Raw genomic sequence first — 22,273 nt, forward strand, 5'->3', positions numbered from 1 at the left:
GGATATAGGTTGTAACAACGCCTCACGAACAAAGGCAAGCAGGCCGAGGAAATATTAAAAGAAAGAAAACACCCCCCCTTTCCCTTCTCAGTCCTTTCTCTACCTTCTTCTATGGGCTGGAAGGATCAAGAGTTTAGTGAATAGTCTCTTGGTGGCAAATGAGCTCTCCTGTTGGTGTCCACACAGCCCCAGCCCCAGTGCTGACTCCGGAACCTGTGCCAGCTTCATCCACAGGGCAGAGCTCATCACAGCCCCTCCCTGGTCTTCTCACCCCCGCTCCTCTCCAAACTCATGGTCCCCGCCTCAGCTCAGGCCAGCAGCACCTCTCAGTCTTCCCACTGGTCTCCCTGCTTCCTGACCCTCTGTCGTCCAGTGCAACCTCCACACTGTGACCAGCTAGACCTTTCTAACTAAGTTAGGGATCTAATCCTGTCACTCTCTGTGCCTAGAACTACCAACAGCTTCACTTGGGCTAGAGAGTAAAGTCTATCATCAGCACAGTGTTGAGACTTCATCAGGCCTCATATTCTTCTCCGGGTCTCATTTCCTATCATACCACCCCAGTTCACTCACCAGGTACCCCAGCCGACAGCATTAACCTGTCTGGTTGGATAACAGGTGTGGGTTTTAACTGAGAGAGGTGCCAGCACTGAGACTGAGCCTGATTGTGGTAACCTGAATACAGACTTTAGTGAATAATAATGCATCGATATTTTTTCATTAATTGTAACAATTCTGGAAAGAGAGGAGAAAGTAAGAGTACAGTAAGACAAACTTGTTGCATCAAAATAGATTTCAAAATAACAACACACATTCATAAAATGGACCGTAAAATGAGGAAAATACAAACAGATCAATTAGCCATCTCTTCAATTAGCCACCTTTTCCCCTGCTGGTTCTCATCTCATTGTCCTGGGGTTCCCTCTCCCAAGACAGGGAAGGAACAAGGACAGAGCTGTTTGGCAGCTCCACTGAGGTCTCAGCCCATCTAGTGTCCTCACGTCACCCAGCCGTGCCCCACCCAGTGAGGACACCATGCAGAGGGAGTCTCAGTGATTATTAATTGTGTGTCAGCTAGGACATTTTTTATTGCAAGACACTGGGCACTCTGAGGTAAAATAAATTAAATTTTTTAAATGTTAAGAGATAAATTAATACTTGCAAGAGGCAAGTTTAAGAGTGGGTTTGGAACTGACACAGGTCCAGGTCCTCAGACTCTCCCAAGGGAAACTGGTTTCTGTCCAGTCCTCTACCTGTAGGAGGAACGCTGCTCCTGTAATGACCTGCCCCATGGAAAAGGCCCGTGTGGCCAGCAGATGTGGAAAGCCTGCTGCCCACAGCTCTGGAGGAACTGAGGTCCTCAGTCTAACAACACCTGAGGAGTTCAATCCTCTGGACATAGATTTTGGCCTACATATTGGAATGTCACCATAGCACGTTCTCTTGTTCATTTACGTTTGTTGTGTGTTTTTTTTTTTTTTTTTTTTTTTACAGCAGGGCTCTGAAACCACTCTTCTGTTGTGCATTGTCAAGCCACTCCTCTCCTGGCTTCGCCGACCTCCTCTAGGGCAGAATCATTACCAAGAGTTGGTGATCAGTCTCTACCTGAATCTTCCTCTCCCCCTACCCCCAATGTGATCATTTTTATGTGAGGTAAATACAGATAGCTACCTTGTTTAAGCCATTGTTATCTGTTCCTATTACTAGCATTCAAAAAGCAATTCCCAATAGATAGTTCTTAGCTAATATTCGGGAAGAATCTATGCATGATTTTCAAAAAGCAATCCCTAACAGATTTAGTAGAGATACTTACAACCTAGGTTGCTCATCTTTGGGAGGTTAGCTTGCATTTGGAGATAAGCATAAAAGTTACATTGGAAAGAAAGTTACATTTATATTAATCTGAAAATAGAAACCTGGATTAAGATAGGAATTTTGATGGGGAAGAGGAAGGTATTAAGTTTCTTATTTAGGGAATATATAAACATTGATTAACCTTAACATAGTCATAAAAATTTTGGGATAATTATTAAAACACAGTAGCAGGCTGAATGATTTACCAGTCACTGTAGGAAAAATGTAAGAAACATGACTACTGTACTAAATAAATTTTGACTATAAATATAGGTAGGTTCTTAGTTTTCTAATGAAATACACACAAGAACAATTTATCAACAAGTATATAACAACTTTTCAACATATACATAAGCCAATCAAATCTCTACTGGTAACATTTAAGTTTAAATATATTTATTTGACATCATAGCAGTAATTTTCACAGGGTGACTCACCTCATAAGTGGCAGAGGCAGGATTTAATCTGACTCTACAGCATGAGTTCTTAACTGCAAGGGATGCTGCCTTTCCATGATGGCATGAACTCTAAAGGTAATTCAAGACTCAGAAAATTAAACCTAATTGTCCTGAATAAGTTGCAAATTTGTACACCTCCAAACCCTTTATCTTGATTTTCCATGAAGAATTGAAACATTTCAGACTGGGTCTCCTAATTCTGTTTTGTATAGATAAAAAAATATTATTTTTCTAAAGATGCATACATAATTTACCATTACGAATTTTAATCAAAGTGGAACAGTATATTTTAATGCATAAACCAATGGAACCTTTGGGTATGAAGCTGAAATCGTGTTTATTGATTGGAAAGCTTCCACTGGGAATGATTTAAGTTATTGTATCCAAACTTCATGTTGTGGGAGGACTAATCCTGCATGATCATCAACACGATTTCCAGCAACAACTAAGGAGACCCCCAACCCAATGTTTATTCTCTCCTTTTCTCTCTCTTTATAATTCACCGTTCATGTATAATAGAGCAAAATACTTTTTCAGCTTCTCAATCTGCACTTTCTACAAGTACAAACCTGTCATTCTGTTTTCCATTAAAATCATCAGGACTGTTTCTAGGAATCAATCAATCTCTCTGTCTCTCTCCCTATAAGTTTAATAGTAAGTTATACCTAAACAACAGTAGTATCTCATAATATCACCATAGCCTAGAAAAAAGTCTGGCATATAATACATAGGGTGCCCAAAAGTATACACATTTTTAAAAAGGAAAAAACTATTAAAAATTAATACAAGTCATGTATGACTTCTGCGATTACAAGAGGTGCTGAAAGTGGTTACCATCAGCGTCCAGAAACTTATGATTATGGCAAACTACTGCTTGAGCAACACTGACCAAAGTGTCCATTCGTATACATTTTCTTGGCACCCCCGGTAAACACGAAAAATGTGTTGAGTAAACCAAAACACGGAAGTTTCAAATATGTAAAAGCCTACAGAAAGTCGACATAGGAGGTATAGAAATTTGTAAACATACAAGAATAAAACAAAAGAAATCCTGAACAACAGTTAATAAGCAGTCTTGACTATTCAAACTTCAGGATTTTAAATGCGTTGTACAGAATCCTGCAGAACTCTATCTTCTGCAAACATCACTTTCTATCGGCAAATCCATGATGAGGCAAAAGGAAACTCTGTCACCTCTCTATTATGCCTTTCATGTTGGATTCTTGGTGCCCCATCCTTTTATTACAAAATCCTTTCAGAAATTCTTTTGGTGGCAGTTGTTACTGTGGTGCAGAAGGGGAAAATTAATTTGGAATAGTAAGTTCTATAATACATTAAAATGGGAATCAGAACATTTAGAGTCCAAGTATAAATCAACCATTAATAAGCTTTGAGATTCTAAAGGCTACCCCCTCACCCTAATTACCTGGCCATTTTTCCTTCATAAAAAAAAGATAAGGTTATTAGCTTTTATTAAGAAAAAGAGACAATGTTTTCAGCTATTTACTAAAACTTGGTTTAAGTTTATGTTCCACTAGATCCATTGTCATATTTTAAATAAACAATCCTCAGCCCTTGCACATTCTGTACTGAAATTTCTATGTACTTGGCAGTGAATGCCTTAGATTGACTCAGAATCTAGAACCTCAGAGAATTAGACAAACAAAAATGACCTTAGATAGAAATTCCTAGAAATCTAGACACCAGATTGTCCGAGAAATGAAGGTCAATGCAGTGGTCTGTTTAATAAACATTTGTAGCACCTACATGCAAGGCACAATGGTGGGGTACAGATGTTACTGATCCAACCCACTGGTGAAGGGTTCACATAGGCAAAATGAGGGGTCACAGAGCAGCCCCATATCAGCCATCTACCCAGGATCTGTCATCAACTGATGGCTGGGGGTGGTGAGTCAGTCTGGAAGCCCTCGAAGTCCAGTAGGTGAGAGCAAACCACTTGAGGTCCTACCTCTTCCAGACAACGCTTCCTTTCCAACAAGTTTTTTTCTAGTCACCTAGAATGTAGAAGATAATTCATCTCGGCCACGCGCTATATTTTCCCTCACACATACACCTGACGGTGTACAGGGGCAATACATCCCCAGCACAGTTTCTGTAGTCAGGAAGGGTTCCAGGGTGGCTTCACTTCAACTTTGTCACGTAATACGTAGGTCACCGAGACTGAATTGTTTTCCCAACGTGGCTCCTCTGATGTTGAACAAGGTATGAAGTCCGGGTGAAGCCTTTTCCACATGCATCACACGGATACGGCTTCTCTCCAGTGTGGATTTTGTGATGTTCAATAAGGCTTCTACTCCTAGTGAAACTCCTCTCACACTCATTACATCGATAAGACACGGGAGCCTCAATGTTCCCCTCGTGACTCTCCAGCGTCCCCTGACTCTCCCAGCTCTCCCCGTGTTCAGGATCCTGAACGCTTTTATCACTATGGATCTTCCGATGTCTCAGGAGATGTGAATTCCGCCTAAAGGCTTTGCCACATATGTCGCACTGGTATGGCTTCTCCCCAGTGTGGATTTTGTGATGTTCCAGGAGGCTGCAGCTCTGGCTAAAGGTCTTTCCACACTCATCACATTCGTAGGGCTTTTCCCCAGTGTGAGTTCTCTGGTGCTTGGTGAGGTCTGAGCTCTGAATGAAGGCCTTCCCACATTCGTCACACTCATAGGGTTTCTCCCCAGTGTGGACTCTCTGGTGAATGATGAGAGCAGAGCTCCCAATGAAGGACTTGCCACAGTCCTCACACTCGTAGGGCTTCTCCCCAGTGTGGATTCTCCTGTGCTTAGTCAGGCCTGAACTCTGAGCAAAACTCTTCCCACATTCATGGCAGATGTGCCGCCTCCTCCCCGTGGCGCTTTTCTGCTTTCTGTGTAATTTGCCCTCCTGCTCACCAGCTTCTGCACATGCAGGGATCTGGGCGATGGCTTCACCCAGGTGGTTTGGGGTGTCTGCCCCAAGCTCCTCTTCTGGATGTTTCTCATCTAGAGGCAATTCCCTGATCTTATTCTGCATTTCACCACCTGAAATAACAAATGACCAGCAACTGTCAATTATGCCCTGCCATGGAAAAAAGCTGTCTGATGACCCCAGGGTGGCGTGAATTACAGAGGTCTGTATAAGCCATAGATGAGGATTTCAGTACAGGAATCAGGATGGAAATGAAGAGGAAGGGGTGCTCAGAGGAAGAAGGGTCCAGGCTAAGGATGGAGGAAAGTGGTGTCGACTGTGCTCGGGACACATGCAGAGGCTCCAAGTTATAAGGACAGGTAGGCAGGGCCATGCACCTAGTGCTGGGTGATAAAATGGCTGGGCAGAAGGTGGAAGGAGGTAAGGTGAGGGAAAGGGCTTCTGAAGTGTTCTGTAAGAAACAGTGGGAACTCAGAGATTAGTCACTGAGCAATGAAAAGCATGCCGTGTTTCCCTGAAAATAAGACCTAGCCGGATAATCAGCTCGAATGTGTCTTTTGGAGCAAAAATTAACATAAGGCCTGATCTTATTTTACTATAAGACTGGATCTATATAATATAATATTTAATAATTAATTAATATAATACCGAGTCATATTTTATGATAAAACCTGGTGTTATATAAGACCGGGTCTTATGTTAATTTTTCTGCCAAACGACGCATTAGAACTCACTGTCCAATTAGGTCTTATTTTCAGGGAAACAGGGTACTCATCTCTGCCTTTATCCCAGGCAGAGACACGGTCCCCAAATGGAACTGGCTTCTGCGCTGAGAGAGCTGAGTCGGAGTCCCACGGTGCCACTAACGAGCTGTGTGAACTCAGAAGCCAGGCCATCTGGGTGCCTGTAGACGTTCATCTCCAAGGTCAGGCTCCGTCATCAATCTCTAAGACACTTCCAGATCTCCCACTCTGTGGTCCCCCGGCCCATGACCTGAAGAGCCCCCGCATTCTCCTCGCTCAGGACCAGCAACGTTGACCTAGCATCTGCGATGAGCCAGGCCTGTTGTATCTGCACCCTCCCATTTAACATGAATAGAGCACTGACTGGGCAGGGAGGAAAACCTGTCAGAGAGCTAGTCCGCAACAGGCTTCTGAAGGCAAATCGTGGCTTCAAACAGCCCAGTTGCTTCTCACACAAAGGAAGCCAGGAAACCTTACAAGCAATCAGTGCCCATTGCTCTTACCCAGGGAGGTCAGAGGGCCACCGTCCTCCTGCCTTTCATCTCTGTACGACTTCACCCGAGATGAATCTAGCTCTGTCCATCCAGGGGACACAGCGAGAGCCACATCTTCCATTTTCAGCAGCCCCTGCAACAACAGGGAATCCCACCTAGTTCCCCTCGTCCAAGATCACTCCCAATCATGCAAAGAATAAACATCCCCTGAAAGGGGCCCTGTGAAAAAGAGCCTGTGTGGCACCCTTTGACCCACTTAATCTGATCTCTAATCACATGAGCCATTTAAGGAAAGAACTATTACACACATTGGGGTAAGTACTTCTCTTAATACCTAAACAGTTCAGAAAGTGAAACGGTTTAGAAAATAAACGCCAATACAGTGAACAAAACGAAACGAAATCCAAACCTTTCAGAAGATTAGTGGTGTGCTGGGACAAAGTGGGGTGGGGGTTCATTTACATTACTCATTTTTTTAAATACAACTAAATCGAGGTCTGAGGGGAGAAAAGGCAGTGAAGAAAATGGACACTACAGAGCCTCAAACACTCTCTTTAAGGGCCTGAAGAACTGGGTAGCAAATTAAAACCCAGTGTAAGTAAAGATTGTTCAGGCTGTATTCTAAGTTTAGATAAAAGAACATGCCCTATCTGTCCCTTCAAGTTTAAGTTCCTTGAAGGCAGAGGCCGTGGGTTTTTAATCGCTCACTAACAGGACACTTTTCAGAAACTTTAAAAAACAAAACCAAACAAAACCACCATCACAAGAAAGTCTTCAGTTTGATTTGCTATAGCGTCCTTTTGGAAGAAGAAAATCCCTATGAAGAAGGAGCTAATCAGAGAGACAGAATAGGGAAGATCTGGGGAACACAGATAGCCCCCCAAGCTCCTAACAAAACAGGAAAAGGTTCTGGGAAGAGAGCAGCCCTCGGTCACGGAGTGGTTTCTCCTGGTTATTTATGAGGCACTCTGTCACAGATCATCGTGAGAAAGTGAATGTCATGCTGTTGCTTACTTAACAATCGACTATAATACAAAGCACTGAGAAGCTCTTAACCATCTGCATAAGTCAATTTTACTTTTTAGAGGAAAAAAGACAGAGCAGGACAAAGCTTTCCGCCAGGCACCAAAAAGAAGCGAGATGGTCAATAGCCGCGGCACAGATGCGGACATGAAAATCCCATCTAGGACTTGGGTTTGGGTCTAGGGTGGGGAGGGCGGGACCCCATGGCAGCACACAGGAACAGAGGGCACGGAAGAGGGAGAGGGGCTCCAGCTTACCTGGGACTCTGGGATGAGCCCGGAGGCCACCACTGCGTGCACTGTATAGCACCTGTCCACAGCAAGCCCAGGCACCTGCAGAGCTGGGAAGGAGAGAGGCCCTGGGTGAGATCCACACCCTCGCATGCAGCCTCCCTGCCTGTGGGACCCGAGTTCAAATGCTGGGATTGCACCTTCCTGCCAGGAAGTGCCTACGGAGTGCTCCTTTCCAGAATTCCTGACCCCACCAGCTCCGTCCTAGGGACCCAACGTGTGGTGTGCTCTGTAGATGGATGAAAACTACAGAAAAAGGCAGGCTGCTCGGTAGGGATGGTGTAATGAAACCAACGTGAGAACAAAACAGAGCCTTCCGTTTGAAGATGCTTTAGTCTTGTACTTCGCCAAATAAGGGATAAGAGGATTTCTCTTGCTGTTGTTACGGTGTCTTTCGTAGCTCTTGGGGTGCTTTTGGCTTTACTTTTAAAAACCTCAAGGAGCCAGACAGAGCTGGGCCCAGAAAGCAGGAAACTGGTGTCTGCTCATATAGAACTTGCTCTTGTTCGAAAAGCGAAGAGCAAGTTTTACATTTTAGAAATAAGGACTGCGTGGTATGACTGGCGTGTCCCAGTGTCGCGTATACTGGGAACCCGCCCACGTGTTCACAGCACATGGCGAACACCGGGAACACGCAGCAGTTTCCTACTGAGTGATTTTCATCCTGTTCTCGTTGCGGACCTAGGGTTTATGCTCTTCTGCCTGCAGCTGTCCTATAATCTCGGGACTATTCCGGCTGGCTTTACCGATTCTGCCTTATCTTCTTCACAGCACTCACCAGTGCCTAAAATTGTATTATGAATGTACGTGCTATCTTCCTTACCGGACTGTAAGCTCCACTGCAGCAAGAAATCTGTCTTACGCCGCCTCTGCCCCTGGTGCCTACCGTACGGCTACCACATAGAGGTCTCCACAAAGATATGTTAAATGAGTGGAGACCACTGTGTTGTTAAAAAATCAGTTCTTTCCAAACCCACATCTTAACGAAGCCTAATTTACTATATGCAGATTTGGTGAGGAAGGCTCTCCACCACTGTTGGAAATTTCCCTTTTCGTCTCAGTCTCAAAGTCCAGTCGATCTGTGCTGGGCACGTGGAGCCCCCAGCAACAGATCTGCCTTGTCGCGAACCTGAAGCGAAACTGGACGAGGTCGGCGCAAGATAATCCTCACCTCTGTCTGGTGGGGACTGGGATCCCACACATTCGTGCTTGAGCAGAGCCTTCATCGGCTGGAACCGGGCACTTCGTGACCTCTGAGCCGGTGTCAACACTGCCATCTTGCAACAGAGCAGCTGCCCCTGGTCACCACCTGGCACCTGGAAGTCATTCATTTATTCACTCATGAAACACTTCTATCATGCTTCGCACGTGCTAGCACCTTCGCTTTTCCAGGCACTACTTCCATGAGGTTTACCATTATTGATCCACTCAACAACCCTCTGAGCTGGGTATTATTACTGTTAGTTTTGTAATGGGGAAACTGAGGTACAGAGTTTCCGTAGCTTGCCCAAGGTCACCCAGCTAACAAGTGGCAATGCCATGATGGGAGATCGGACGCAGTGGCTCCAGAGCCCGTTCTCTTAACCATGACTCTCTGATCCCTCGTTATAACATTTGTACTTCTGTGAAAACTCTGGGGCCTCAGAGAACACTCCCATCTCTTCTTATGTGAAAAGCGAGGACAGTAATTTCTACCTTACAGGTTTCTGGGGACCAGTCAACGAGGTCTCAGTATGTGAAAGCACCTAACAGGCCCCTGCGTGTGGTATGTCCGCGTTGATGCAGCCTTCCCTCCAGACATTTATAGTCAAATTGCTTTCTCACGTGCAGCCCCGACATTCTCTCTAAAGAATGAAGAGCCTGAGATAAGTGACTTGAAATGACTTCTCCGTCATGGGGCACGGGTTCAGTAGGTCCCCGTCAAGAACCCTGGCCTCTTGGTCACTGGTTACAAGGATCTGGCCACACTTTTCTAGAAGGAATGTTCACAAGGACACAACACAATGCAAAGAGGAAACCTCCTCCTCCTGAAACAGGCCAGAAGATGCAGGACAAGGTCAACCCATTTTCCACCAGAAGTTCTGAATCTGTGTTCCCTGGACTCCCTCCCGCAGGAAAAAAAACGATCTTTATTTTTACTAGAGAAGCAACAGAGCCACGTGGCATAAGCACACCCAGGATCTGTCACAAGAGAAACTGCAGATGTACCTCACATCACATCACATGCAGACAAATATTGTCCCCGTCACGCATGCTTAGAACCTTGAAATGACCGTTCCTGGACCTGTCCCTAGATCTGCCTAGTGTTTAGTGCACTCATTTGAAAATGCAGATACAACGTTCCCACGAATTTGTGGAACGCTTGGCTAACTGCAGTCCCGCCCAGCTGTGTTCTTCGGGGTTCCTCTCTATGTTCCTCTGCACATTCGGAAATATCACTGTGAGAGGGGCCCCGGGCTTCACGTCGCTGCCAGGGAGGTTCTCGGCGCACACACTGCCACCTCGGGGTCTGAAAGGAAGGCCCAACTCGTTCCGAGTTCAGGGGAAACAGCGCGGCTCTACCTGCGGCCCGGGCGCGGGCAACTGCCCGTCCATGTTCTCCAGCGCGGCCACCGCCGCGTCCCCGCTCTCCGGATGCTGCGCGCGCACGCGGGCCTGCAGCTCCCCGGGCAGGATGCTCAGGAACTGCTCCAGCACCAGCAGCTCCAGCATCTGCTCCTTGCTGTGCGTCTCGGGCCGCAGCCACAGGCGGCAGAGCTGGCGCAGCCGGCCCAGCGCCTCGCGGGGCCCCGCGGCCTCGGGGTAGCGGAAGCCGCGGAAGCGCTGGCGGCAGCGCTCGGGGCCCGGAGCGGGGCTGCGGCTGCAGCTGGCCTCCTCGTCCTCCACCTTGACGACAAGAAGCCCCGACTGGCCGTCCGAGGACGGGGCTCCCAGGGCTTCGCTGGGTCTGGACGCTGTCGCCATGCAGGGCTCTCCGGGACTGGACCTGAGGTTCTGCAGCAGATCCCTGAAAGCAGGAAATCTCTATGAGCAGTACAACGCAGGTGGCCCTCCGTGGGCCCGGACAGGACAAGGCCCAGGAGTAGCTGTGAAGATTCCTTCCCCAAGGTTCCTGGCCTCTGCTGCCACGTCTCTGCCGAGCAAACAGACTACACGCCCCCTCGTCTGCGGAGCCTTCTCACCCCCTCATGCCAAATGAACTGCCTCCTCCGTGGAAAGAGCACGCTGAGATTGCTCCATGGACTTCACAGGAAACACACAACAGCAGCTGTCCATCCTTGTTCACCACTTAACAATCTGTCTACCCTGCTGAATTTGACGGTGTTGAGAACAGCTCCATCTTGAGCTTCCTCATTTTTGTATTCCACAGGTCCTGACACAGTAAACACAGAATAATTTTGTTGTGTTTTCTAAGTGAAAGGGCAAAGGAATGTGAAAGTATTAGGTGAATATTTGTCTGTGTAAAGCACTGCTAACATTCAGGTGGCCTCAATCTATGCTGTGGCAGGCTGGTGGGCTATCCTGTAAATAGTAGGGTGTGCAGCAGCACCCCGCCTCTACCCACTAGATGCCTACAGCAAAACCCACCCCTCCCAACATGACAATCAAAAACCATCTCCAGACATTGCCAAATTTTACCTTGGGCACTAAAGGATCCCCAGCTTAGCATCATTGCTGTAAAGAATGAAAACACGAAGTTCTGAGTTACAAAATCTACTGATAAGTCTCAGTGGCAAAAGGGAACTTAGGGACCAGAAGACGGAGTCACCTGGTTAGTGAGTAAGAACAAAGCTCATTCCAGGTAAGACAGACAGGCATCATAGTCTCCCATAGTCTCCCTAAGTCTCCCATAGTCGGACACAGGGCGCAGAATGGGGTGGGCAGGTGGGGACTGGGGACTGTGTCTCCTGAAGACAGAGAATACATGGGGTGTCCCACAAACACCAAAGGGAGAATGCCCACCCTGCCCTCGCTGTGAAGTCTCGGGTGTTAGCGGCTGCAGAGAAGTGACAAATGGGCATTCAGAGGCTGCCTAACGTGCCATATATGAGCGCTGTCACTAAGCAAAGTCAATGCCAGAACCAGGCTAGGTGAACTACCCTACATTGTTGTTAGAACACTGGCAGAGGGACAAGACAGCCTCGATTCAAGTCTCATCTCTGCCACTTATTGGCTGTGTTTCTTATTAACCACTCGGTGCCTCGGTTTCCCTATCACTAAAAGGGGGATAATAAAAGGATCTGCCTCATGGAGTTGTTACACATTTGTCAATATTTGTAAAGCACTTAGAACACCCGCCGGCACACAAAACTGATTGTGTCCCCTTCAACTTTAGTAGGCAGGTAACAAAGTTCTCTCTCCGAAGCTGGATAGGCCCAGGAAAGAAAGAAAGAAAAGGAGAAGGCGGTGGAGGCTCCACACACCGTACCTCGTAGGGTACCCGTCCCTGTCATTGGCCATTCCCAGAGGCCACTGGACCTGGGCCCTAAAAGGGAGGGCAGCCCTGAGATCCCTTTGCAACAGATGGCACTAGCTCTAAACCCTGAGTGACTGCAAATCTGTTCTGACCGGGTTCAAGTGTCAGTGAGTGACTCTTTACTGCTCCGGCAGAAAAACTATGAAATGTCAGGTTGGCAGCGGTTACTCGGGTAAAAACTCCCGGTCTGCACCTTCCGGAGTTTTAAGTCTTCATCCCACCCTCGACAGCACAGCGGGTACAAGAAAGGATGGGACGTGGGCAACTGAGCGTCCGCGGAAAGCACTTCCTGCTAACAGGGGCCACGCGAGGCCTGCGGCACTGCTCGGAGCGAACCACGGCGAAACAAGCGCGCCCCGGTCCGGTCCCGTGTGGCTCCGGGAATGACCTTGTCCCCGGGTGGAGCGGCCACGCCACGGCGCCCGTTCTCAGGGCTTCCCTGTGGGTGAGCCACGCCGAGGCGCGGACCCCACCAGGAACGGCCCTGGCCGCGCGGCACCTGTCGGGCGCCCCACGCGGGGCCCTCCCGCTGCACCCCGGCAGCCGCAGGGGCCCTCGCCGGGGCCTCGCTCCTGGGAGACTCGGCTGCGCGGGAGCGTTTCTGTGCGCACGCGCGCTCCTACCGGGCGACAGACACGCACACACCCCACCCGGGAAAGACAGCTGTGGAGCTGCCGGAGGACGGCCACTAAAGGACACCGAAACCAGCCACGGATCACCCCGACTCACCACACACTCGGCGACCGCCGGAAGCCCGCGAGCCGCGTGGGGCGGGTCACAGGGGCCACTTCCGGCCTCTCTGGCCGCCGCCCGCCGGACACTCTGTGGTTCACTAGCCCGCCGTTCACTCGCCTCCCCCGCGCCTATTAAAAGGGCTTTTAAAAATGAGCTTTCCGGCGGTGATGAAAGGAGAACAGCAAGGCGCAGGTCTCTGTCTGTAGTTTGCTACATTTGCGAATGGAAGGTAGTGAAAATAATTAGTTATATTTTCTGTGCAGTCAGAAAGAAACCCTGAAGAAGACATAAGACGATGAGTGGATACCTGTAAGGGGTACATGGTTGGAAACTGAGTGCAAAGGAGGACCAGGATGAGAGGAACAGTGTCACTGTACATGTTTTTAATATAGTTTTTAAATCAGAGCTGATTGTAGTACATAGTTAAAACAATTAAAAATACAAAACTGTTTTGAGGAGCAGGCTAAATTATTTACATAGAAAATCCAACATAATCTAACATTCAAATTATGATGCTCTAGAAGAGAGCTTAGCAAGGATGTAGACTTTTTTAAAAATTTATATTCACAAATGAATTTCCCATCACCAGTGCAAGTTAGAAAATATATATTTTTAAAATTGTATTGGGGAATACTGGGGGACAGTGTGTCTCTCCAGGACCCATGAGCTCCAAGTGGTTGTCCTTCAGTCTAGTTGTGGAGGGCGCAGCTCAGCTCCAAGTCCAGTCACCATTTTCAATCTTAGTTGCAGGGGGCGCAGCCCACCATCCTATGAGGAATTGAACCGGCGACCTTGTTGTTGACAGCTCTCGCTGTAACCCACTGAGCCATCGGGCTGCACCGCTGAGGAAGTCAGGGGCAGCTCGTTGCCTTCACTCTAGTTGTGGAGGGTGCAGCTCACTGGCCCATGTGGGAATCAAACCGGCACCCTAAATATCTCTTCATGTGTTGTAGTCGCACAACAGCCTAGTCAATTGTCCCTCCATGTCTTCTCTTAAGGAAAGAAGAGTCTGTGAGATTGTGCCTTTCTGGGACTCTGTTCCATCCTTGTGTTTACACCTTATGTCTCTCTGTCTGGTCCCCAAAAGATGGTTTGCAGCCAAAGACGGGTAAGATATCTCACGGGAGATACAACCTAAGCCAGGAGGAACCGAGTGGGGACCCCAATGAGCTGCCTTAAACAAATATGGGAAAGGGCATTGCCTCCCCTTCCCCCTGCTTGGGAAAGTCTGTTGCCGGCTCTGACTTTTCCCTAACAGCTGTCAGTTAGAAATATAATGAGGAGAACAAAGACCAGTTGTCTCTAATATCTGAGAGGCTTAACACTGAGAAGATATTTACCTTAAATAAGATACAGTGGGACCTTGTACCTCGGCTGTTTAGAGACTAAGATAAATTGGCTTGGGATGTTTATGAGTCTCACAGACCGTGCCATAAAACACTGTTGCTCCCTTCATGCTGGTCAATAAAAACCTCCAGTCGGCTTTGTTCAGGGCTCCATTCCTCTGAGACTGAGAGACCCCTGGCCTTCGGAGAGATTTAACTGCATTAAGTCTCTGTTTCTTTCTTTCTTAAAAACTTAACCCAAACCACCCCTTCTTGCATCCTCACTGCCCGTGTTGCGCTGGACGCGACAATGTGTCTGTCACATCCTTTAATAAACTGGTAATTGTAAGTGTTTCCCTGAGTTGTATGAGATGTTCTAGCAAATTAATCAAACACAAGGAGGGTGTCGTTAGAACCTCCACTCTATAGATGGCTGATCAGAAGCACAGCTAGGCTGGTGACTGGCATTTGAAGTGGGGGGTGGTGTCGGTCTTATGGGACTCACTTCTTAAGCTGTGGGATTTGACACTAGTTCCAGGTACATAGCATTAGAATTGAGTAAAATTGTAGGACTCTTAGGTGCCGTCACAGAGAACTGCTTGTTATGGCGGGAGAAAAACCTCCACACATTTGGTGACCAGAAATGTCAGAAGTGAAGTGTTCTATCTAAAAGCAAAGGAGACACACAGAGAAAAACACATTAGGGAAGAACTGGGTTTTCCCCTGCATAAGAAACCAGTTTTTCCATTTTAGTGCCTGAGAGAGAGTGAGCAAGAGGGAGAGTACAAGGAATAAGGTTAGGGAAACAACAGGGATGAGATCTTGCAAAATCCTATAGGTCATTGCAAGGACATTAGCACATAAGTGAATTGGGAAGTCTTTTGAGGGTTTTAAGAAAAAGAGTGATATTCTAACTTAAGTGATTACTCTGGCTGCGGAGTTGAGAACATCCTGCAGGACAGAAGCAGGGAGATCAGTTAAGGAGGCTATGGTGGGACTCAGTGGGGAGACAGCTGGTTTCCAAGATCAGGGTGGTAGTAACAAAGGTGGCAAGAGACCCAGATACATTCTGAGGGTAAAACCAGTGTGATTTTCTGACAAACTGGATATGGAATGTGAAATAAAAGATAATTCAAAGATGATTACAAGGCTAGACTGAGGAATTGCGAGGATGAAATTACATCTCCTGAGATTTGGAAGAATACTGGGTGAAGAGAGCTTAAAGAGGGGTAATCAGTATGTGGCTTTTGGTCAGGTTAAGTTTGACATGCTGGACCAATCATTTGCCTATTTGCTCTCATATTTATTCCTCACCTTCCCCTGCCCTCTTCTGTGTATCAAGGAACATTTCCCAGTCTTTTTAGCCTCTGGTTTCTGCATACTTTTGGGCAATGGGAGTCATGGGAAGAACACTGGAGGGCAAGAGGAAAGACCAGTGGATTTTTCCATTCCTCTCTCTGAGCTTTGGGGGTGGGGTGGGGAGTGTCTCTGGCAACATCTGTGGTTCACCTGGGGATCTGACTCATACTCTCTGATACTCCCTTTCGTTAGTCTCACTTAAAGTTCTTCATGATTCAGTTTTTGTTGAGTGAATCAAGCTCTATGCCGGCCTTTGTTCTTCCATCTCTAGGGGTCATAACATCTTCCTACTATCACTGATCTCTGGGTTGCCTCGCCACTCCCTAGTTGGCTCGTCAGCTTTTCCATTGTCTTGTAAGTTAATTCCAGTATTTAATTAATAGCATTTGACATACATAGAGTGTTCCTTTTCTCTGAGTGTCCTCTGACCAATTTCTGAGTGTACCCTGAAGTAGAAATATTGAGAAGGCAGCTGGAGATATGTATTTGGAAATCGGGGGAGAAGTCAGGACTAGAAATATGAATGTAACAGTCAGAAGCTGAAAGATAGTATATAAATCCATGAAGATAGATGAACTAACACAGAAAATGAGCATATATAAAGAAGAGAAGAAAATTGTTTGAGATTGGGTTCCCAGGAAGCCAACTCAAGACCCCAGCGATTTGTATGGAATGTTATTGAGATATATCTTCAGGAATAACACTAGTGAGGGATTAAAGAAATAGGACAAGGCAGAGTAGTGAACTGTGATACAGTTACAAGAAAGGCTCCAGCTGATCTTATCCGGAGCTCAAGAACTGGGATGGTCTTTGGAATTGCTCTGCTTGAGGCAAGGTGTCTGGGAGTGGGAAGAGCGTAATGTTGTGTGAAGCAACTCTTTGATGGAGGGAAATTACCAGTGACAGGCTCAACTAACAGCCATCAAATATCAACTCAACAAACAGCTGGAGAAATGAGTGCCTCATTTTGGGTACTGTAGCCCAACATCTACTGCAGTAAACTTTTGAACCACTCTGAGCCATTTCTTTGGTGTAATAAGGAGTAAGAACAGCTAGTCCAGAATTCTTCTCTCCTCCTGTGGAAGTTTACAAAGGTAGATGAGTAGGAAGAATTACAGCCCCCACAGACATAGCACATCCTAAACTCAAAAGGGATATTCATTGTCTCCCTCCTCTACAACCCATTTGCCTTATCCTTGATTATCGCCTCTGATGGTCTAGATGGTTTGCCTAGTGGGCGACCCGTACACTTATCCCTGAGACATCTCAGATTCTGGTAAATATGGTTAAGTGCGTGGTAGAAGCCTCGGGTCCCATGACCACCTGCTCAGTGCATGCTCCTGCCAGGGTGTACCCCCTTTGAATCAATGTGGTTACATGGCTCCTCCGTCAGTGGGTCACGATTCTGTATGTTCGTGGAGAACAGTGCTGGCTGGGTCCTGTGCGAAGCAAAGCCAAACGCATCCCCAGCACGTGCTCATCACCCCCGCTTCCAAAGCAGAAGAGGTCCTATGCAAACACCGGCACCAAAGGAACTGATCCCCTCACGATGTGGTGCCGGATAAACAGTCAACACCGACTTGTGTTGCAAGGCAGGTGGACATCCCGCGGTAGCTGCACCTCACGGATGAGCGGGCCCTGTGCTGTTAGGCCCCTGGGTGGCCACGGACGCCTCCCTGTGGCGAGGCCGTGCTGCCAGCGCCGGGGCCCGACGACAGAGGCCGCTGGCTCATTCTGCCGGCCTCTTACATGATGTGCGTTCGATCACGGGCTTCCACCTGTGTACGAAGATGTTCAGAGTTACTGCCCGCTCGCGTGGGTGCAGACTGCGTCCGTCTCACGGGGTAGGTCACCGAGACGCGAGAACCTCCCAGGCGCCTAGAGAGCACGAAAGCGCCCGGCAGGGCGGGGCCGGGGCGGCGCGCGGCTGACGCACTTCCGGCCTTTGGGGGTCGTCGGTTTCCCGGGTGCCGCTGTCCCGCCCGGGACCCGGAGCCTCCCTGGCCCCCGAGGGTGAGTCCCAGGCCGGTCCCTTCCCGCGGGCTCCGCACCTGCAGCGGGCGGGGAGGGGACGTCTGCGCGCGCCGGGCGACGAGACCCTGACGGGCCGGGTGGCCGAGCGCCTCCGGGGGGAGGAGCGGGGCTCCACGGTGCTTCCCGCTGCCTGTCAGAGGCCCTGCGTATCCACGAGCTTTACTTCACTGTTCACGTTTTGCGGTATTTCTCGCATCTATTTTTTCTCCAAGTATTTCAAAAGAAATTACAAGCGTCATGATTTGTCGCCCCCAAATAGGTCTGTATGTGCATCTCTATAAATTAACAGACGTATTTTACATACAGAAGTTACAATCACAATGTCATTAACACTCAACGAAATGTGGGAGCATTCCACCTACCACCTAGTTCATATTCCGATTTCCCCGGGTCATCCTACAAATGTCTTTTGCAATTAGTTTGTCCCAACCAGGATCCAGTTAAAGACCATTCAGTGCATGTGATTAAGTCTTTTAATCTAACAGATTGAGAAGCACGGAGTTCAGCGATTGCTGTATCTTTGCGGTTACGTGGACTGCTTCTGTAGAAGCAGGTTTTCATGGGACAAACTATTGATTAGCTGGCTCTCAAAGCCGTGTGTATGGGAATGAGTCATTCCAGATTGGCTGATTTTCAACAGCTATGTGTTGTCACTAATTGATTGACTTGCAAAACCATGTTCTCTGAAGTGAATTGTCCAGTGATTTAACAGACCAATTCTGGCTACTTGATACCACAGCTAGAAAACAATCAGTCTAGGGGTAAGGGCACCTTTTTTATTTTCAAGCTTTACAAGGTAGTTCTAAAGAATTTTCCAAGGTGGTTGTAACCATTAAACTATCAGCATTCTTATACAAGTTCCATTCTGCTCCATATCCTTGTTGGCCAAATCAAGTCCCATGACAGCCCGGAATCACAGCGGGAGGCCACTACTGTGTACATGGCTACAGGGAAGGGTGAACAATTGGGGCCATTAATGTGTCCTGCCGTATTCTTTTTTCCCAGTATCTAAATATATAAGTAAAATCCTAGATACACTTTTTATTAACATAAATGGTAGCATAATACTCATTATTCCTATACTTTGCTTTTTTTCACCACTACTTTTTTATTTTTATTAATACACGATATTTTATCAGGTATCTCCTCCTAATTATTAAATCATAGAATCTTAAATCTGTGACCCCGTTGCCCTTCTAAGTGAAATCCAGAATGGCTTCAACAGAGGAACAGGATGGACTTAAGATTGTGAAGGTGGAGGAAGACCCTGTCTGGGACCAAGAAACCTGCCTTCAAGAGAACAGCTTTTCTGGCCAGGAGGCCTCCCGCCAACTTTTCAGGCATTTTTCTTACCAAGAGACTCCTGGTCCCCGAGAAGCGCTGAGCCGGCTCCGGGAGCTCTGTCATCAGTGGCTGAGGCCAGACACACACAGCAAGGAGCAGATGCTGGAGCTGCTGGTGCTGGAGCAGTTCCTGAGCATCCTGCCCGGGGAGCTCCAGGCCTGGGTGCGAGCGCAGCACCCGGAGAGCGGGGACGTGGCGGTGGCCGTGGTTGAAGATCTGGAGAGGGTGCTTAGTGAGCCAGAGAACAAGGTGAGCGGAGGAAACTGGGTTCCTAGACACTCAATACCGAATGAAGGTTGAAGTTTGGTGACTTAGGTTAGTGCGCTAAAGCCATACATAGTAGCCCTCTGTTATTTTGTAACAAATTACCCCCAAGCCTTAAAAACTAAAAAAGCAAACAATATCTCAGTTTCTGAAAGTTGGCATTTGGGGAGCTACTTAGGAAGACCTCCCATGTAGTTGCAGTGAAGATGTCAGCCAAGACTGCAGTCATCCACTGCGAAGATGACTTCCTCCCATGATTGTTGGGAGGGGCCTCAGTCTCTCACTGGCTGTTGGCAGGAGGTCTTAGTAGTTTGCCATGTACGTTTCTCCCTAGGGCTCATTGAGTGTCCTTGTAACATGTCAGCTGGCTTCCCTAAGAGAGAATAATGCTCTTAGTGACTTAGTCTCAATGCTTCTCATGACCCAGTCTCAGAAGTTATATACCGTCACTTCTGCCACAGATTATATTCAACAGAAATGAGCCATTAAGTACAACTCACACTCGGGGAAGGGAATTAGGCCACATCTTTTAAAGGAAGGACTATCAACTTTTGAATATATTTTAAACCAGGGGTGTCCAAACTGCTGCCCACGGGCCAACTGCGGCCCGCAATCCATTTTTAATTGGCCTGCAGCAAATTCCAAAAATATATTTAGTTTACTTAAATAAACCAGGTGAGGCAATACGTACTTCACTTCAAGTGAGTGGCCTGGCTGTTTGTTTATTTTAACACATATGGCCCTTGGTAAAAAACGTTGAAAAAAGTTTGGACACCCGTGTTAAACCAGCACACCTTGTTGGGTCCCTTTCATTGTCCCCCTTCTCCCCTTGAGTATGGAATTAAACTATGCCATTTCTCTACAAAATGTTTCATGTGGTTCTCTTTCATTGAGTACCAGCCTGGGATCCTGGAGTCCTTCTCTTATGCACACAAACATACCTACCTGCCTTCAGGCCCCAGGTTACGGACACGGACCTCCTGACATGCCCTCAGGGGATATGGTGCATCTGAAGGCCAAGCAGGAATCAGCAGCCATCCACCTTCAGTCCGTGGTGACACAGCTCAGATGTGAATCTTTTGGTCCCCACAGATTTGGAGAACACGGTAAGGGTTTTGACGGGTCCCTTCAGGGGATTTCTGGTGGCTTGTGTAGGGCAATAGTTAGACTGTGGGCTCTGGGGCCAAATTGTCTGGGTTGGAATTTAAGCACTGCCACTTCGGTAGTAGCTCTGGGACACTGGTCAGGTCATATGACCTCCTATGCCTTTAGTTTATGTGTTGATAAGATACGGATAATCATAGCACCTCAATCATAACATCGTTTGATGATTGACTAATACATGTAAAATACTCAGCACAGTGCCTGCTTGTGTACGTCCTCTCCAGGAGCCTCATCTGCTTCTCTACGTTACTTGCCAGCCCTTTCAGCAGTGCTGATGATCCCTTACTCTGCTGGCCTCAGTATCCCCATTTAATCCCTGTTTTGCATTCCTAGAACATGTGTTTGACGTGGATCTTCCTCTTCTCTATCCTATGGTTGTACTCTTTCATAAAGGAAAGAGATGACATTGTTTGGTTTGTTTATTATTCCAGATGTTGAAACTATACCTGAAATCCAGGAGTTGGCATTGAAGCAAGAAGTTTTAAAAGAAATGGAACATTTTGGGAGCAGCCGACTCCAAAGAGATGTTCCTCTAGATTCTAAGTACAAAGGACCTTGTAAACGTGAGAGCAGGGTAGAAAAGCAGAGGGGACATCCCACTGGAGAGAGACGTCACAGGTGTAGTGAATGTGGGAAAAACTTTACTCAGAATTCAGTCCTCATTCAGCACCAGAGAATCCACAGTGGGGAGAAGCCCTATGAGTGTGAAGAATGTGGGAAGACCTTCAGCCAGAGGTCGGGCCTGATTGAACATCAGCGGAGCCACACTGGAGAGAGGCCCTATCAATGTAAGGAGTGTGGGAAAGCCTTTAGTGCCAGCAATGGCCTCATCAGACACAAGAGAATCCACACAGGGGAGAAACCATATGAATGCAAACAATGTGGGAAAGCATTCCGCCTGAGCTCTTACCTTGCTCAGCATCAGAGGATACACACTGGGGAGAAGCGCTATCGGTGTAAGGAGTGTGGGAAGGCCTTCAGTCAGAATGCAGGCCTCTTCCAGCATCTCCGAATCCACACTGGGGAGAAACCCTACCAGTGCAGTCAGTGTGGTAAAGGCTTTAGCAGGCGAACACTCCTTATAAAACATCAGAGAAGCCACACTGGAGAGAGACCCTATGAGTGTGATGAGTGTGGGAAAGCCTTCAGTCATCACAGCAACCTCATTAGGCACTTCAGAATCCACACTGTTGCCAAAACGCACTGATTCTATAGACACCCAGGCCCTTAAGTTGGGCCATGTTGGAAAGTACGGTTTTTCAAGTGGCTTATTTTTGTTTCTATCACGCTGGGTTTTTTGTTTTTTCTTTTTTTGGTTCTTTTTTTTTGCTTTGAAATGAGTAGCTTGTCTGCAGACCAGATACTGGTGTCTCCTGGGTGGATAACTGTAGGTATGGGCAGTTGCCAGGCAGCCTCCTTATCCCTCATCCCTTGGTCCATTTCTAATGATTTCCCTTAAAAGAAACAAATCTTACCTGGAAATAAATTGGTATGGAGGTTCCATTCTTGAGTAATACTGACTACTGAACAATTCTAAAAGACTAGCATCTTTTTAGTAGTCTTTTTTAAAAGAATAGTACTCTTTTTAAAAGTGGGTAAATTCAAAGGATATTCAGAGATTTTTTTTTTTCTGTAAAGGTTACATTTTAAGCACATTTAAGGTTTTGGGGAATAAAGAGTCATTTTCATTCCTATGGGACTCATTGCCATGGTCTCCCTAGGAATGCAATGGATGGTGTCTTTGAGGCCTTTATCGGGAGGGATGTCAAACTCATTAACTCAGC

The 22,273-nt window shown here is 47.2% G+C and overlaps 2 protein-coding genes across 6 annotated transcripts; one reads left to right on the forward strand and one right to left on the reverse strand.

Annotated features, from left to right (window-relative positions):
• Positions 1-1,496: 1,496 nt before the first annotated feature.
• Positions 1,497-13,023, reverse strand: LOC308487493 (zinc finger protein with KRAB and SCAN domains 4-like). Its single transcript, XM_081025777.1, has 6 exons — positions 12,994-13,023; positions 10,350-10,794; positions 8,959-9,103; positions 7,755-7,837; positions 6,484-6,607; positions 1,497-5,350 (listed from the first exon to the last, which is right to left on the reverse strand). The coding sequence occupies exons 2-6, from the start codon at positions 10,749-10,751 to the stop codon at positions 4,485-4,487; spliced, it is 1,620 nt and encodes a 539-aa protein (XP_080881903.1). The 5' UTR covers positions 10,752-10,794; positions 12,994-13,023; the 3' UTR covers positions 1,497-4,484.
• A 4,578-nt stretch (positions 13,024-17,601) lies between these two features.
• ZSCAN31 (zinc finger and SCAN domain containing 31) lies at positions 17,602-21,992 on the forward strand. Of its 5 annotated transcripts, none has more exons than XM_081080377.1 (4): positions 17,602-17,696; positions 18,885-19,310; positions 20,281-20,431; positions 20,921-21,992. In XM_081080377.1, the coding sequence occupies exons 2-4, from the start codon at positions 18,930-18,932 to the stop codon at positions 21,694-21,696; spliced, it is 1,308 nt and encodes a 435-aa protein (XP_080936503.1). In that variant the 5' UTR covers positions 17,602-17,696; positions 18,885-18,929; the 3' UTR covers positions 21,697-21,992. The 5 variants fall into 5 exon arrangements, with proteins under 5 accessions (XP_080936503.1, XP_080936504.1, XP_080936505.1 ...); XM_081080378.1 differs by having other exon boundaries at positions 17,613-17,696; positions 18,857-19,310; XM_081080379.1 differs by having other exon boundaries at positions 17,619-17,696; positions 18,919-19,310.
• The last annotated feature ends 281 nt before the right edge of the window (positions 21,993-22,273 follow it).

The sequence above is a fragment of the Rhinolophus hipposideros genome, assembly GCF_964194185.1.
Source record: "Rhinolophus hipposideros genome assembly, chromosome: 19".
Classification (NCBI taxonomy): Eukaryota; Metazoa; Chordata; class Mammalia; order Chiroptera; family Rhinolophidae; genus Rhinolophus; species Rhinolophus hipposideros.